This window comes from Salmo salar, chromosome ssa02 (genome assembly GCF_905237065.1).
Source record: "Salmo salar chromosome ssa02, Ssal_v3.1, whole genome shotgun sequence".
In the NCBI taxonomy this organism is placed as follows: domain Eukaryota; kingdom Metazoa; phylum Chordata; class Actinopteri; order Salmoniformes; family Salmonidae; genus Salmo; species Salmo salar.
In genome coordinates, this window is record NC_059443.1 from 85,134,751 (window position 1) to 85,152,193 (window position 17,443).

At 39.5% G+C, this 17,443-nt stretch overlaps 1 protein-coding gene across 1 annotated transcript; it reads right to left on the reverse strand.

The window, feature by feature from the left end:
• Window positions 1-663: 663 nt before the first annotated feature.
• Window positions 664-13,216, reverse strand: LOC106593116 (zinc finger protein 239-like). The gene is made up of 2 exons (XM_045711546.1): window positions 12,744-13,216; window positions 664-2,247 (listed from the first exon to the last, which is right to left on the reverse strand). The coding sequence occupies exons 1-2, from the start codon at window positions 12,973-12,975 to the stop codon at window positions 1,325-1,327; spliced, it is 1,155 nt and encodes a 384-aa protein (XP_045567502.1). The 5' UTR covers window positions 12,976-13,216; the 3' UTR covers window positions 664-1,324.
• Window positions 13,217-17,443: the final 4,227 nt, after the last annotated feature.

The window sequence follows — 17,443 nt, forward strand, 5'->3', positions numbered from 1 at the left end:
CAACATACATGTTGGACTTCCACTTCCTGATACACATCAGACCAACATCCATGTTTTACATCTTCAACAAAAAAAGTCCACAGAAAACATTTTGTAACATCTCTTATAAATTACTTTATTACCACAATGTTATAGTCACTACAGCCAATAGGAACTGATATTGCTGTGGAGCTAAGCTAAAACTAGCTAGCTGGTAAATGAGTATTTTACCCAGAAAGCCCATTGGCAAGACCGCTAATACATCCTCCCCTCACACAAAGGCTCAAAATTCTTCTAGTTGCTCCTATTTTAATCCCTAAACTGGTCGTTACTATGTTGCAGTTTCCTTTCTCCATCTCCTTTTCAGAAAGCTCCATCACAGAGTTTTTCTCCCCACAGTTTTAGCCAGCTAGTCTATCTTTAGTTTGGTTTATTTACCTCTAGTGGGGGCGTAGCAAATTGACGAGGAAGTATGTGGGCGTTACGCATGCAAATAGCGTGCATATGAGAACCAATCAAAAAGTAGCTCAGTCAATAAGAATTGTGTGTGTGTGATGTGGGGCTGAAGCTAGTGACCTGGAAGTTGATGGAAAATACATTTAATTTCCAGACAAAGGTTTTTTAAATTTAATCTAACTAAATAGCTAACAATAATGTATTGAGACGTACAAAGAGAAGCAAGTGTTGATTGATTAGTGAAGATTTTTAATGAGTGAGAATAAAATACAAAAATTTAAAATCTACCACAGATCTGCATTTAAGGCAATTTCTTATTCAGTCATTTAAACAAACCGATAGCATCAAAATAAGCAACTAGCTCTATACTACTCCTACATGGTGTAACAATACATAGATGTATATAATGAACAGACTAGCTCTATACTGCTCCTACACGTAACAATACATTAATGTATGTATATAATGAATGATCACTAATGGCGTTCCACATTTTACTTATATTCAGAAAAAAATGTTTGCATTAATCAAATGTGTTTTACAATCAGCACATGTGTTTTCTCTGACATGGTGGAATAATACTGATGGGAACATTGATGAGGTACACCACATGGTCAACAGTATGTGGACACCACTTCAAATGAGTGGATTTTGCTATTAGAACACTAATAACCGTTGGACACAGTTTACAGAACATTAATTAAGCTTTGCTCACAGGTGTATAAAATACGAGTAGACATTATTTGAGTATGACTTTAACTAAATATGAACTTTGAAAAGTTAGATTTCCATTAGGCAATTACTTTAAAATAACATTAACCGGTTCCCAAGCTTTCAAAATAACGGTTCTGTTCTTGAACAGTAGAGATCACTTTTGTTATCGGTTCTGTTACTGTTCCTCAAATGTTTTGCTCTTTTCCGGTTTTAGGTTCTGTTCCTTGAACCGGTTCCAACTCCTGTTCCTCACTGGGCGCATTGGAAAGAGTGTGTGTATTCTCTCATGCCTTTTCAGGTTCCCTAGCCGTGTAAAATCCTTTCCACACAGAGAGCAGTGGTAAGATGTCTCCCCTGTATGTGTCTTTTCATGCTCCTTCAGGTTCCCTAACTGTGTAAAGCTCTTTCCACACTGGGAGCATTGGAAAGGCTTTTCTCCTGTGTGTGTTTTTTCATGCACATTCAGGTTCCCTAACAGGGTAAAACCTTTTCCACACTGGGAGCATTGAAAAGGTCTCTCTCCTGTGTGTATTCTTTTATGTTCCTTCAGATGCCCTAACCGTGTAAAACCTTTTCCACACTGGGAACATTGGAAAGATTTCTCTCCTGTGTGTATTCTTTTATGTACTTTTAGGCTCCCGAATTTGGTGAAATCCTTTCCACACAGAGAGCAATGGTAAGAGTTCTCCCCTGTGTGTGTCCTTTCATGCACCTTCAGGTTCCGTAACTTGGTAAAACCTTTTCCACACTGGGAGCATTGGAAAGGCTTCTCTCCTGGGTGTGTTCTCTCATGCTTTTTCAGGGTCCCTAATCGTGTAAAACCCTTTCCACACTGGGAGCATTGGAAAGGCTTCTCTCCTGTGTGTACTCTCTCATGCCTTTTCAGGGTCCCTAACTGGGTAAAACTCTTTCCACACTGGGAGCATTGGAAAGACTTCTCTCCTGTGTGTATTTTCTCATGCCTTTTCAGCTTATATAACCACTTAAAACTCTTATTACACTGGGAGCAGTGGTGTGGTCTCGCTGGTTTGGCCGTCTCTGGGTCTCGTTCCCCTGAAGGACCCTTTCCACTGTCAGAGTGAGAGTCTGGTCTCTCGCCTGCCAAAGACAACCATAATATTTGGTTAAAAACAGAGAGACTTAAATTAAATCTCCACATGATAAAACAGTCTTCCTATGAGGTAACTGCAAAATACACAGGCAATGAAAATATTGATCGGGGAACTAGTTGCTGAGGAAAGTGGCTGTTGTAAAAAATAGTTTTTAACAGTAAAACAACAACAGTATGTGCAGGAGGGGTTAAAAGATGGGCTTGTCGAGTAACCCCGCCCCCCTCTAATGGTGATAAATCACACAGATTCAGCAGTGTGGACAAACAAAAACTACACGCAGAACAGATAAAGGAATAGAACATCTAAACAGAGTCAAGCTACTGAGGGTGTAGAACATTAACTAATAACCAGTGGTCACAGTTTATAGAACATTAACTAATAGAACTAATAACCGGTGGCCACAGTTTATAGAACATTAACTAATAACCGGTGGCCAGAGTTTATAGAACATTTAACTAATTGAACTAATAACCGGTGGCTACAGTTTTTAGAACATTAACTAATGGAACTAATAACCGGTGGCCACAGTTTATAGAACAGTAACTAATTGAACTAATAACCGGTGGCCACAGTTTATAGAACAGTAACTAATTGAACTAATAACCGGTGGCCACAGTTTATAGAACATTAACTAATAGAACTAATAACTGGTGGCCACAGTTTATAGAACATTAACTAATAACCGGTGGCCACAGTTTATAGAACATTAACTAATAGAACTAATAACGGGTGGCCACAGTTTATAGAACATTAACAAATAGAACTAATAACCGGTGGTCACAATTTATAGAACATTAACTAATAACCGGTGGGCACAGTTTATAGAACATTAACTAATAGAACTAATAACCGGTAGCCACAGTTTATAGAACATTAACTAATAGCACTAATAACTGGTGGTCAGAGTTTATAGAACAGTAACTAATAGAACTAATAACCGGTAGCCACAGTTTATAGAACAGTAACTAATAGAACTAATAACTGGTGGTCAGAGTTTATAGAACATTAACAAATAGAACTAATAACCGGTGGCCACAGTTTATAGAACATTAACAAATAGAACTAATAACCGGTGGCCACAGTTTATAGAACATTAACTAATAGAACTAATAACCGGTGGCCAGAGTTTATAGAACATTAACTAATAACCGGTGGCCACAGTTTATAGAACATTAACTAATAGAACTAATAACGGGTGGCCACAGTTTCTAGAACATTAACTAATAGAACTAATAACCGGTGGCCAGAGTTTATAGAACATTAACTAATAACCGGTGGCCACAGTTTATAGAACATTAACTAATAGAACTAATAACCGGTGGTCACAGTTTATAGAACATTAACTAATAGAACTAACAACCAGTGGCCACAGTTTATAGAACATTAACAAATAGAACTAATAACCGGTGGCCACAGTTTATAGAACATTAACTAATAGAACTAATAACCGGTGGCCACAGTTTATAGAACATTAACTAATTGAACTAATAACCGGTGGCCACAGTTTATAGAACATTAACTAATTGAACTAATAACCAGTGGCCACAGTTTATAGAACATTAAGTAATAGAACTAATAACTGGTGGCCACAGTTTATAGAACAGTAACAAATAGAACTAATAAGCGGTGGCCACATGTTTATAGAACATTAACTAATAACTGGTGGTCAGAGTTTATAGAGCAGTAACTAATAGAACTAATAACCGGTGGCCACAGTTTATAGAACATTAACTAATAACTGGTGGTCACAGTTTATAGAACATTAACTAACAGAACTATTATCCGGTGGCCACAGTTTATAGAACAGTAACTAATTGAACTAATAACCGGTGGCCACAGTTTATAGAACAGTAACTAATAGAACTAATAACCGGTGGCCACAGTTTATAGAACATTAACTAATATAACTAATAACCGGTGGCCACAGTTTATAGAACATTAACTAATAGAACTAATAACCGGTGGCCACAGTTTATAGAACATTAACTAATAGAACTAATATCCGGTGGCCACAGTTTATAGAACAGTAACTAATTGAACTAATATCCGGTGGCCACAGTTTATAGAACAGTAACTAATTGAACTAATAACCGGTGGCCACAGTTTATAGAACAGTAACTAATAGAACTAATAACTGGTGGTCAGAGTTTATAGAACATTAACTAATAGAACTAATAACCGGTGGCCACAGTTTATAGAACATTAACTAATAGAACTAATATCCGGTGGCCACAGTTTATAGAACAGTAACTAATTGAACTAATAACCGGTGGCCACAGTTTATAGAACAGTAACTAATAGAACTAATAACTGGTGGCCACAGTTCATAGAACATAAACTAATAGAACTAATAACCGGTTGTCACAGTTTATAGAACATAAACTAATAACCGGTGGTCACAGTTTATAGAACATTAACTAATAGAACTAATAACCAGTGGTCAGAGTTTATAGAACAGTAACTAATAGAACTAATAACCGGTGGCCACAGTTTATAGAACATTAACTAATTGAACTAAGAACAGGTGGTCACAGTTTATAGAACATTAACTAATAACCGGTGGTCAGAGTTTATAGAACATTAACTAATAGAACTAATAACCGGTGGTCACAGTTTATAGAACATTAACTAATAGAACTAATAACCGGTGGTCAGAGTTTATAGAACAGTAACTAATAGAACTAATAACCGGTGGCCACAGTTTATAGAACATTAAGTAATAGAACTAATAACCGGTGGCCACAGTTTATAGAACATTAACTAATAGAACTAATAACCGGTGGCCACAGTTTATAGAACATTAACTAATAGAACTAATAACCGGTGGCCACAGTTTATAGAACATTAAGTAATAGAACTAATAACCGGTGGCCACAGTTTATAGAACATTAACTAATAGAACTAATAACCGGTGGCCACAGTTTATAGAACATTAACTAATAGAACTAATAACCGGTGGCCACAGTTTATAGAACATTAAGTAATAGAACTAATAACCGATGGCCACAGTTTATAGAACATTAACTAATAGAACTAATAACCGGTGGCCACAGTTTATAGAACATTAACTAATAGAACTAATAACCGGTGGCCACAGTTTATAGAACATTAACTAATAGAACTAATAACCGGTGGCCACAGTTTATAGAACATTAACTAATAATCGGTGGCCAGAGTTTATAGAACATTAACTAATAACCGGTGGTCAAAGTTCATAGAACATTAACTAATAACCGGTGGTCAAAGTTCATAGAACATTAACTAATAACCGGTGGTCACAGTTTATAGAACATTAACTAATAACCGGTGGCCACAGTTTATAGAACATTAACAAATAACAGGTGGCCACAGTTTATAGAATATGAACTAATAGAACTAATAACCGGTGGCAACAGTTTATAGAACATTAACTAATAACAGGTGGCCACTGTTTATAGAATATGAACTAATAGAACTAATAACCGGTGGCCACAGTTTATAGAACATGAACTAATAGAACTAATAACCGGTGGCAACAGTTCATAGAACATTAACTAATAACCGGTGGCCACAGTTCATAGAACATTAACTAATAACCGGTGGTCATAGTTTATAGAACATTAACTAATAACCGGTGGTCAGAGTTTATAGAACAGTAACTAATAGAACTAATAACCGGTGGCAACAGTTTATAGAACATTAACTAATTGAACTAATAACCGGTGGCCACAGTTTATAGAACAGTAACTAATCGAACTAATAACCGGTGGCCACAGTTTATAGAACATTAACTAATAGAACTAATAACCGGTGGCCACAGTTTATAGAACAGTAACTAATAGAACTAATAACCGGTTCCCACAGTTTATAGAACATTAACTAATAACCGGTGGTCACAGTTCATAGAACATTAACTAATAACCGGTGGTCACAGTTCATAGAACATTAACTAATAACCAGTGGTCACAGTTTATATAGCATTAACTAATAGAACTAATAACCGGTGGCCACAGTTTATAGAACATTAACTAATAACCGGTGGCCAGAGTTTATAGAACATTAACTAATAACCGGTGGTCACAGTTTATAGAACATTAACTAATAACCGGTGGCCACAGTTTATAGAACAGTAACTAATTGAACTAATAACCGGTGGTCACAGTTTATAAAACATTAACTAATAACCGGTGGCCAGAGTTGATAGAACAGTAACTAATAGAACTAATAACTGGTGGTCAGAGTTTATAGAACATTAACTAATAGAACTAATAACAGGTGGCCAGTTTATAGAACATTAACTAATAGAACTAATAACCGGTGGTCAGAGTTTATAGAACATTAACTAATTGAACTAATAACCGGTGGTCATAGTTTATAGAACATTAACTAATATCCGGTGGCCAGAGTTTATAGAACAGTAACTAATTGAACTAATAACCGGTTGTCATAGTTTATAGAACATTAACTAATAACCGGTGGCCAGAGTTTATAGAACAGTAACTAATAGAACTAATAAACTGGTGGTCAGAGTTTATAGAACAGTAACTAATAGAACTAATAACCGGTGGCCACAGTTTATAGAACATTAACTAATAGAACTAATAACCGGTGGCCACAGTTTATAGAACATTAACTAATAACCGGTGGCCACAGTTTATAGAACATTAACTAATAGAACTAATAACCGGTGGCAACAGTTCATAGAACATTAACTAATAGAACTAATAACCGGTGGTCATAGTTTATAGAACATTAACTAATAATCGGTGGCCACAGATTATAGAACATTAACTAATAGAACTAATAACCGGTGGCAACAGTTCATAGAACATTAACTAATAGAACTAATAACCGGTGGTCATAGTTTATAGAACATCAACTAATAACCGGTTGCCAGAGTTTATAGAACAGTAACTAATAGAACTAATAACTGGTGGTCAGAGTTTATAGAACAGTAACTAATAGAACTAATAACCGGTGGCCACAGTTCATAGAACATTAACTAATAGAACTAATAACCGGTGATCATAGTTTATAGAACATTAACTAATAACCGGTGGTCACAGTTCATAGAACATTAACTAATAGAACTAATAACCGGTGGCCACAGTTCATAGAACATTAACTAATAGAACTAATAACCGGTGATCATAGTTTATAGAACATTAACTAATAACCGGTGGTCACAGTTCATAGAACATTAACTAATAGAACTAATAACCGGTGGCCACAGTTTATAGAACATTAACTAATAGAACTAATAACCGGTGGCCATAGTTTATAGAACATTAACTAATAACCGGTGGTCACAGTTCATAGAACATTAACTAATAGAACTAATAACCGGTGGCCACAGTTTATAGAACATTAACTAATAGAACTAATAACCGGTGGCCACAGTTTATAGAACATTAACTAATAGAACTAATAACCGGTGGCCACAGTTTATAGAACATTAACTAATAGAACTAATAACCGGTGGCCACAGTTTATAGAACATTAACTAATAGAACTAATAACCGGTGGCCACAGTTTATAGAACATTAACTAATAACCGGTGGCCACAGTTTATAGAACATTAACTAATAGAACTAATAACCAGTGCTCAGAGTTTATAGAACATTAACTAATAGAACTAATAACCGGTGGCCACAGTTTATAGAACATTAACTAATAGAACTAATAACCGGTGGCCACAGTTTATAGAACATTAACTAATAACCGGTGGCCACAGTTTATAGAACATTAACTAATAACCGGTGGCCACAGTTTATAGAACAGTACCTAACAGAACTAATAACCAGTGCTCAGAGTTTATAGATGTTATATTTATTTTTCTAAATTTCACCTTTATTTAACCAGGTAGGCCAGTTGAGAACATGTTCTCATTTACAACTGTGACCTGGCCAAGACAAATCAAAGCAGTGCGACAAAAAACAACACAGAACAGAGTGTGCAACGCTGTCATCAAAGCAAGGGCTGGCTGTTTGAAGATTCTCAAATATAAAATATATTTTGATTTGTTTAACACTCTTTCGGTTACTACATGAATCCATGTGTTATTTCATAGTTTTGATTTCTTCACTATTATTCTACAATGTAGAAAATTGTAAAAATAAAGAAAAACCCTGGAATGAGTAGGTGTTCTAAAACTTTTGACCGGTAGTGTATATGTATTATATCAGTCTGTCTTACCTAAAAACCATATATATATACAGTGGGGGGAAAAAGTATTTGATCCCCTGCTGATTTTGCACGTTTGCCCACTGACAAAGAAAGGATCAGTCTATAATTTTAAAGGTAGGTTTATTTGAACAGTGAGAGACAGAATAACAACAAACATATCCAGAAAAACGCATGTCAGAAAGGTTATAAATTGATTTGCATTTTAATGAGGGAAATAAGTATTTGACCCCCTCTCAATCAGAAAGATTTCTGGCTCCCAGGTGTCTTTTATACAGGTAACGAGCTGAGATTAGGAGCACACTCTTAAAGGGAATGCTCCTAATCTCAGTTTGTTACCTGTATAAAAGACACCTGTCCACAGAAGCAATCAATCAATCAGATTCCAAACTCTCCACCATGGCCAAGACCAAAGAGCTCTCCAAGGATGTCAGGGACAAGATTGTAGACCTACACAAGGCTGGAATGGGCTACAAGACCATCGCCAAGCAGCTTGGTGAGAAGGTGGCAACATTTGGTGCGAATATTCGCAAATGGAAGAAACACAAAAGAACTGTCAATATCCCTTGGCCTGGGACTCCATGCAAGATCTCACCTCGTGGAGTTGCAATGATTATGAGAACGGTGAGGAATCAGCCCAGAACTACACGGGAGGATCTTGTCAATGATCTCAAGGCAGCTGGGACCATAGTCACCAAGAAAACAATTGGTAACACACTACGCCGTGAAGGACTGAAATCCTGCAGTGCCCGGAAGGTCCCCCTGCTCAAGAATACATGCCCCTCTGAAGTTTGCCAATGAACATCTGAATGACTCAGAGGACAACTGGTGAAAGTGTTGTGGTCAGATGAGACCAAAATGGAGCTCTTTGACATCAACTCAACTCTCCGTGTTTGGAGGAGGAGGAACGCTGCCTAAGAACACCATCAAACATGGAGGTGGAACATGGAGGTGGAAACATTATGCTTTGGGGATGTTTTTCTGCTAAGGGGACAGGACAACTTCACCGCATCAAAGGGACGATGGACGGGGCCATGTACCGTCAAATCTTGGGTGAGAACCTCCTTCCCTCAGCCAGGGCATTGAAAATGGGTCCTGGATGGGTATTCCAGCATGACAATGACCCAAAACACACGGCCAAGGCAACAAAGGAGTGGCTCAAAAAGAAGCACATTAAGGTCCTGGATTGACCTTAATCCCATAGAAAATCTGTGGAGGGAGCTGAAGGTTCGAGTTGCCAAACGTCAGCCTCGAAACCTTAATGACTTGGAGAAGATCTGCAAAGAGGAGTGGGACAAAATCCCTCCTGAGATGTGTGCAAACCTGGTGGCCAACTACAAGAAACGTCTGACCTCTGTGATTGCCAACAAGGGTTTTGCCACCAAGTACTAAGTCATGTTTTGCAGAGGGGTCAAATACTTATTTCCCTCATTAAAATGCAAATCAATTTATAACATTTTTGACATGCGTTTTTCAGGATTTTTTTGTTGTTATTCTGTCTCTCACTGTTCAAATAAACCTACTATTAAAATTATAGACTGATCATTTCTTTGTCAGTGGGCAAACATACAAAATCAGCAGGGGATCAAATACTTTTTTCCCCCACTACACACACACAAAATCATGGACACTCTTACTGACAGTTGTGGCTGCTAAGCGTGATGTATTGTTGTCTCTACCTTCTTGCCCTTTGTGCTGTTGTCTGTGCCCAATAATGTTTGTACCATGTTTTGTGCTACTACCATGTTGTTGTCATGTTGTGTTGCTACCATGCTGTCATTCTACCATGTCATCTTAGGTCTCTCTTTATGTAGTGTTGTGTTGTCTCTCTTGTCGTGATGTGTGTTTACTCCTATATTTTTATTTCATTTATGTTTAATCCCAGCCCCCATGCACACAGGAAGCATTTTGCCTTCTGGTCGGCCCTTATTGTAAATAAGAACTTGTTCTTAACTGACTTGTCTAGATACATACAGATTGAAATATAATTATATGTTTTTTATTTAATCATGTCAGTCTGTCTTACCTTAACTAAAAACCATATAACAATTTTATATGTAAATCTTCAAATCATGTTTAAAAAATAATAACTGATCAAAGCACTACAGAAAATATATATATATTTGGAAATGTTTAAGGGAGATTATGTTACGTCTAGTCTGTGAGACCAGGCTGTAAACCGAGGTAGTTGTGATCAATATGATGAATCCCGTTTTCACAACATTTAAGAACCGGGTGATAGAAAACAGTGTGAATGTAATAATGACAATGGACTTACTCAGGAATAATTTAGCTAATTGGTAGCGTTTTCATTTGACTTACAAAGAGTAGGACCAAAACGATTTCAATTGATTGTAGCAATATACCTGAGAACACAGCGTTTAAGTCAGTCAGTACTCTCAAGTCAGACTGAGACATTCACTTAATGTCCTGGAAATCAATCTTCTTCCCATCAATAAATGCAAAAGGACAGCTGAAAGATTCTCTCTTCCCGAGCCTTTCTTTATTGTTTTGAGAGACGGGGTTCCATCCCCCCAGGTAGATGGCCTGGTGTAGGATCCTTTAGGGTCAAAGTAGTGGGTTGGCCTGGTGTAGGATCCTTTAGGGCCAAAGTAGTGGGATGGCCTGGTGTAGGATCCTTTAGGGCCAAAGTAGTGGGATGGCCTGGTGTAGGATCCTTTAGGGCCAAAGTAGTGGGATGGCCTGGTGTAGGATCCTTTAGGGCCAAAGTAGTGGGGTGGCCTGGTGTAGGATCCTTTAGGGTCAAAGTAGTGGGTTGGCCTGGTGTAGGATCCTTTAGGGCTAAAGTAGTGGGATGGCCTGGTGTAGGATCCTTTAGGGCCAAAGTAGTGGGATGGCCTGGTGTAGGATCCTTTAGGGCCAAAGTAGTGGGATGGCCTGGTGTAGGATCCTTTAGGGCCAAAGTAGTGGGGTGGCCTGGTGTAGGATCCTTTAGGGTCAAAGTAGTGGGATGGCCTGGTGTAGGATCCTTTAGGGCTAAAGTAGTGAGATGGCCTGGTGTAGGATCCTTTAGGGCCAAAGTAGTGGGATGGCCTGGTGTAGGATCCTTTAGGGCCAAAGTAGTGGGATGGCCTGGTGTAGGATCCTTTAGGGCCAAAGTAGTGGGATGGCCTGGTGTAGGATCCTTTAGGGCCAAAGTAGTGGGGTGGCCTGGTGTAGGATCCTTTAGGGTCAAAGTAGTGGGATGGCCTGGTGTAGGATCCTTTAGGGCTAAAGTAGTGAGATGGCCTGGTGTAGGATCCTTTAGGGTCAAAGTAGTGGGATGGCCTGGTGTAGGATCCTTTAGGGCCAAAGTAGTGGGATGGCCTGGTGTAGGATCCTTTAGGGCCAAAGTAGTGGGATGGCCTGGTGTAGGATCCTTTAGGGGGGAGTGACCAAAATGTGCAAAACCACACTGACCTGTGAAAGGCATCAATACAGCTTCTTCATGTGAAAAGTCAAATGAAGAAGAAGAAGGGTTGACATAGCAAGACTTGGCTCTGATTATAAAAAGAAGATATGGGTGTTTTTATAATCCCAAAGCCTAGGACCAAGAGGCATGGAGAGGCAGCCTTTAGTTACTATACCCCAGCCTCTGGAATAGTCAGTCAGAGAACCTGAGGGGGACCAAGAGGCATGGAGAGGCAGCCTTTAGTTACTATACCCCCAGCCTCTGGAATAGTCAGAGAACCTGAGGGGGACCAAGAGGCATGGAGAGGCAGCCTTTAGTTACTATACCCCAGCCTCTGGAATAGTCAGTCAGAGAACCTGAGGGGGACCAAGAGGCATGGAGAGGCAGCCTTTAGTTACTATACCCCCAGCTTCTGGAATAGTCAGTCAGAGAACCTGAGGGGGACCAAGAGGCATGGAGAGGCAGCCTTTAGTTACTATACCCCCAGCTTCTGGAATAGTCTGTCAGAGAACCTGAGGGGGACCAAGAGGCATGGAGAGGCAGCCTTTAGTTACTATACCCCCAGCCTCTGGAATAGCCTGTCAGAGAACCTGAGGGGAGCCAAAACTGTGAACATATTTAAAAGAGATCTTAAAACACCTTTTTAGCTTTGCTTTTCCTTTAAAGTAGTTGTGTTTTTATTGTTACTCTTTTGTTTTTTTATCCTCTGTTTGTTTTGTAGTAAATATATATATATATTTTTTTTCATTCGTTTTTAATTCCTGTAATGCACTGTTGCATTCCATGTCTGAAATGTGCTGCATAATAAATATTGATTTGATAGTGGGAGTGTAAATGTTACTGTGTGACGTTGCCCTTTAGTTCAACAACTGCATTGTGCTTCTGTTTTAAGACAGTAAGTAACTTACTGGGCTTAATCAGATGTCCAATATCCTCCTCTTCCTCTTCTTCCAATATGACAGTTATCTCTCCCTCCTCTTTCTCTTCCTTCACTGAAACATCCTCATCCTCTACTTTTGTTACTGTGACATCCTCCTCTTCCTTCTCCTCTTTCACAACAACGTTCAGCCCCAGACCCTCTTTCTCCGTCCAGCAGATCTCCTCTTCTTTAGCAGGAGGAGAGTAGCTTAGTGAACTCATGGTCGGGGATGTTAGCTAACAGTTAGCTAGCTAGGCTAGTGAACTTAACCAGCCAGCTACGTTAGCTGACTAATAACAACAACGTAAATATGAAATTAAATGGGATAACTAGCTAGACGACAGAAGTATGTTTAAAACACAGTGGACAATATACACGAACGCGTCTAAAGAGCTGCAATGTTTCAGCTAGCAAGCTACCGAAGTGCCTGACCACTGTCATTTAACTATAAAATAACATGGCTGTCTAGCTGGGTTGTCACTAGTTACCACAGCCACAAAGTAAACATTGGCTGTCGTAAACATGTATGAAAACAAAGATTTAATTTTTTTCTTCATTTAAGGTTAGGGTTAGCAATGTGGTTAAGGTTAGGTTTTAAAATCACATTTTAAGAATAGAAGTTGTAGAAATGGGCGAGGTTTAGCCATAATTATGACTTTGTGACTGTGGTAACTAGTGACGACCGACTAGCTGTTGTTGTTTAAAGAAGAGTCCAGTTCACCACACGTCACATTCTGGCAGACTTGCCTGAAAGACCCACAGCGCCCTCTGCTGATTGGAGTGGGAAACGCAGTTGAGGGAATGTTTTATTTTATAACAAAAAGTTTAAACAATTTCAATGATTGGTTTTATTTTATTTCCAAGAATAATATTATATCACATTATATGAAAGGAACCTCCAAGTTCAAATTGATCATTTGAAACATTTAGGCTGTATCTGCTAAATATTATCCTATATTCCTCTCTCTGTCTCTCTCTCTTTGACATTTACATTTTAGTCATTTAGCAGACGCTCTTATCGAGAGCGACTTACAGTAGTGATTGCATGCATTTCATGCATTTTTTGTTGTTGTATTGGCCCCCCGTGGGAATCGAACCCACAACCCTGGCGTTACAAACACCATGCTCTACCAACTGAGCCACAGTTTTCATTTTTATATTTATTACATTCTACTCTCCCTCTCTATTTGACCCTCTCTCTCTCTCTTTGACCCTCTCTCTCAATTCAATTCACTTTATTGACCTTGCAAGTTCATTATTACTTACATTGTCAAAGTATACATATAGAAAATATATAAATAAATAAATGGTGGGACCAACAGCAATTATAATAGTAGTAGTGGGAATGGGATTACCATTAACAACAACTACAACAACAATATGAATGAGAATAATAACAATACATTAAAGCAATGGTAGTAGACCAGTGTCAACATGACTGAAGACACATGACATAGTATGAAAGACAAAACAAAACAAGATAGGAAATATTATCGACATTACATTGCACTTTTCACTGGCTGTCCCTCAGGTTGTGGCAGGATTTGACCCTCTCTCTCCCTCTCTCTCTCTGACCCGCTCTATCACTCTCCCTTTGACCCTCTCTCCTTGACCCTCTCTCTCTGGATAGAGAGGGTCAAAGAAAGAGGGAGGTAGAGGGAGAGAGAGGGTCAGAGAGAGAGGGAGGGAGAGGGTCAGAGAGAGGGAGGTAGAGGGAGAGAGAGGGTCAGAGAGAGAGGGAGAGAGAGGGTCAAAGAGAGAGGGAGGTAGAGGGAGAGAGAGGGTCAGAGAGTGAGGGAGAGAGAGGGTCAGAGAGAGAAGGAGGTAGAGGGAGAGAGAGGGTCAGAGAGAGAGGGAGAGGGTCAAAGAGAGGGGGAGAGAGGGTCAGAGAGGGAGGGAGAGAGAGGGTCAAAGAGAGAGGGAGAGAGAGGGTTAAAGGGAGAGGAAGGTAGAGGGAGAGGGTCAGAGAGAGAGGGTCAAAGAGAAAGGGGTAGAGAGGGTCAAAGAGAGAGGGGGATAGAGAGGGTGAGAGAGGGAGAGAGAGGGTCAGAGAGAGAGGATAGAGTGGGTCAAAGAGAGAGAGAGAGGGTCAAAGAGAGAGAGAGAGGGTCAGACAGAGAGGGAGAGAGAGGGTCAGAGAGAGAGGGAGAGAGAGGGTCAAAGAGAGAGGGAGAGAGAGGGTTAAAGGGAGAGGAAGGTAGAGGGAGAGGGTCAGAGAGAGAGGGTCAAAGAGAAAGGGGTAGAGAGGGTCAAAGAGAGAGGGGGATAGAGAGGGTGAGAGAGGGAGAGAGAGGGTCAGAGAGAGAGGATAGAGTGGGTCAAAGAGAGAGAGAGAGAGAGAGAGAGAGGGTCAAAGAGAGAGAGAGAGGGTCAGACAGAGAGGGAGAGAGAGGGTCAGAGAGAGAGGGAGAGAGAGGGTCAGAGAGAGAGGGAGAGAGAGGGTCAAAGGGAGAGGAAGGTAGAGGGAGAGAGAGGGTGAAAGAAAGAGGGGAGAGAGGGTCAGATAGAGAGGGTCAGAGAGAGAGGGTCAGATAGAGAGGGTCAGAGAGAGAGGGAGAGAGAGGGATAGAGTGGGTAAGAGAGAGAGGGATAGAGTGGGTCAGAGAGAGAGAGAGAGAGAGACAGTGTAATCCTACCAATAGCTCTTTACGGAAGTGAGGTTTGGGGGCCATTCAATAAACTGGACTTTAAAATGTGGGACAAACATCCAATTGAAGCCCTACATGCAGAATTCTGTCGGAAAATCCTACAAGTCCAGAGAAATACACCAACTAATGCATGTAGGGCAGAATTGGGCCGCTTTCCAGTAATAATGAAAATACAGAAAAGATCATTCAAATTTTGGCTACATCTAAATTCAAGTCCAAATTCAAGTCTGCAATTTAAAGCACTTCAAACCCAAGAGCTAAGCCCAGAAACGAGCCCTCTCAGTCAGCTGGTGTTGGACCTCACCAACCAAGCTGACACCAGCACTGCTTCAAAAGAAATAATTCAAATAACCAAAATCATGAACCAATCAAAGGACTCATATTTACAACATTGGAAAAACGAAACAAAATCCCAAAGCCGACTAAATTGCTATCTGACCCTAAACAGAGAATATGAATTGGCTGATTATCTCTACTCTGTCAGAGATATGAAGCAGAGACAGATCCTTACCAAGTACAGGCTGAGTGACCACCGATTGGCAATAGAATCCGGCAGACATAAAAAGACATGGTCACTGCACGACAGGGGAGGTAGAGACAGAGATGCACTTTCTCCTTTACTGTGATAAATATTCCTCACAAAGAGATTCCTTATTCACAGAAATGACTACATTCATTCCAAATTTGAACTTATTAAACCCAGAGGAAAAACTAAAAATACTCATGGGCGAAGGAGCAATGGCTCCTCTTGCAGCCAAATATGTATTTGCCTGCCATAGCCTGAGGGACACTGAATAATAACATCTGCATAGAAAGCAGTAACTTACTTATTATTACTATTATTACTATTATTATTGTTGTTTATCATTCCAAATAATAGTGGTATGGGTGGTAATGGTAATGATAGCAGTTTAGTGATGGTGGTGGTAGTAGTAGTAGTAATGACGATAGTAGTTGTAGTACTGATGTAATGGTGAAGATGACCGTTATTTAGTTATAAGTTAGTTATAGATTCATTTTCCATATTTATATTTTTATATTTATTACATTCTACTATTTTACTATAATTTTACTACTATTTTATTGTTATTATTTTTATATAAAATGTTTTATTATTATTTACTGCCATTTTATAATATTATCTGTTATTGTTTATAATTGTATTACAATTTATATTGTATACATTGTTGCTTTGGCAATATTGACACAATGTTTTTCATGCCAATAAAGCAGCTTGAATTTGAGAGAGAGAGAGAGAGAGAGAGAGAGAGAGAGAGAGAGAGAGAGAGAGAGAGAGAGAGAGAGAGAGAGAGAGAGAGAGAGAGAGAGAGAGAGAGAGAGAGTCAAAGTATGAGGGTCATATAATATGGAAGGAGAGAGAGGGTCAGATAGAGAGGGTCAGAGAGAGAGGGAGAGAGAGGGTAAGCGAGAGAGGGATAGAGTGGGTCAGAGAGAGGGTCAGAGAGAGAGAGAGAGAGAGAGAGAGGGTCAAAGAGAGCGGGAGAGAGAGGGTCAGAGAGAGTGAGAGAGAGGGTCAAAGTATGAGGGTCATATATTATTATTCTTGAAAATTATAAACTTTTTGTCTGAAAATAAAAAACATTCCCTCAACTGCGTTAAACTCTCCAGTCAGCAGATGGCGACGTGGGTCTTTCAGGCAAGTCTGCCACAGACTGACGTGTTAGCAAAGATTGTTATAACTAAACCAAGATAGACCACAGCCCATCGTTTCAAACCGGAACAAATGAGTCATAGTGGGCAGAACAAGCAAAGGAGGTGGGCAGAGCCAAACACGAGCAACCAAGATCCTATTGGCCCCTTCTTGCGTACATGCGCATATTTCCGTTATGGAACCCCAACTCCATGAAGGGAGCGTGTGCAATAACCCAATTCGCCATTGCCCTCCTTCTAAACATCGCCATTTTATAAAACGTTGGCAAAGGGTAACGTTTACAAAACTTAGTCCACGCTGTTCGTAACATAGAACTGTATTGAGATCAAATGTTTAATCGATGAGAATATTAGCATAATGTCGGCCACA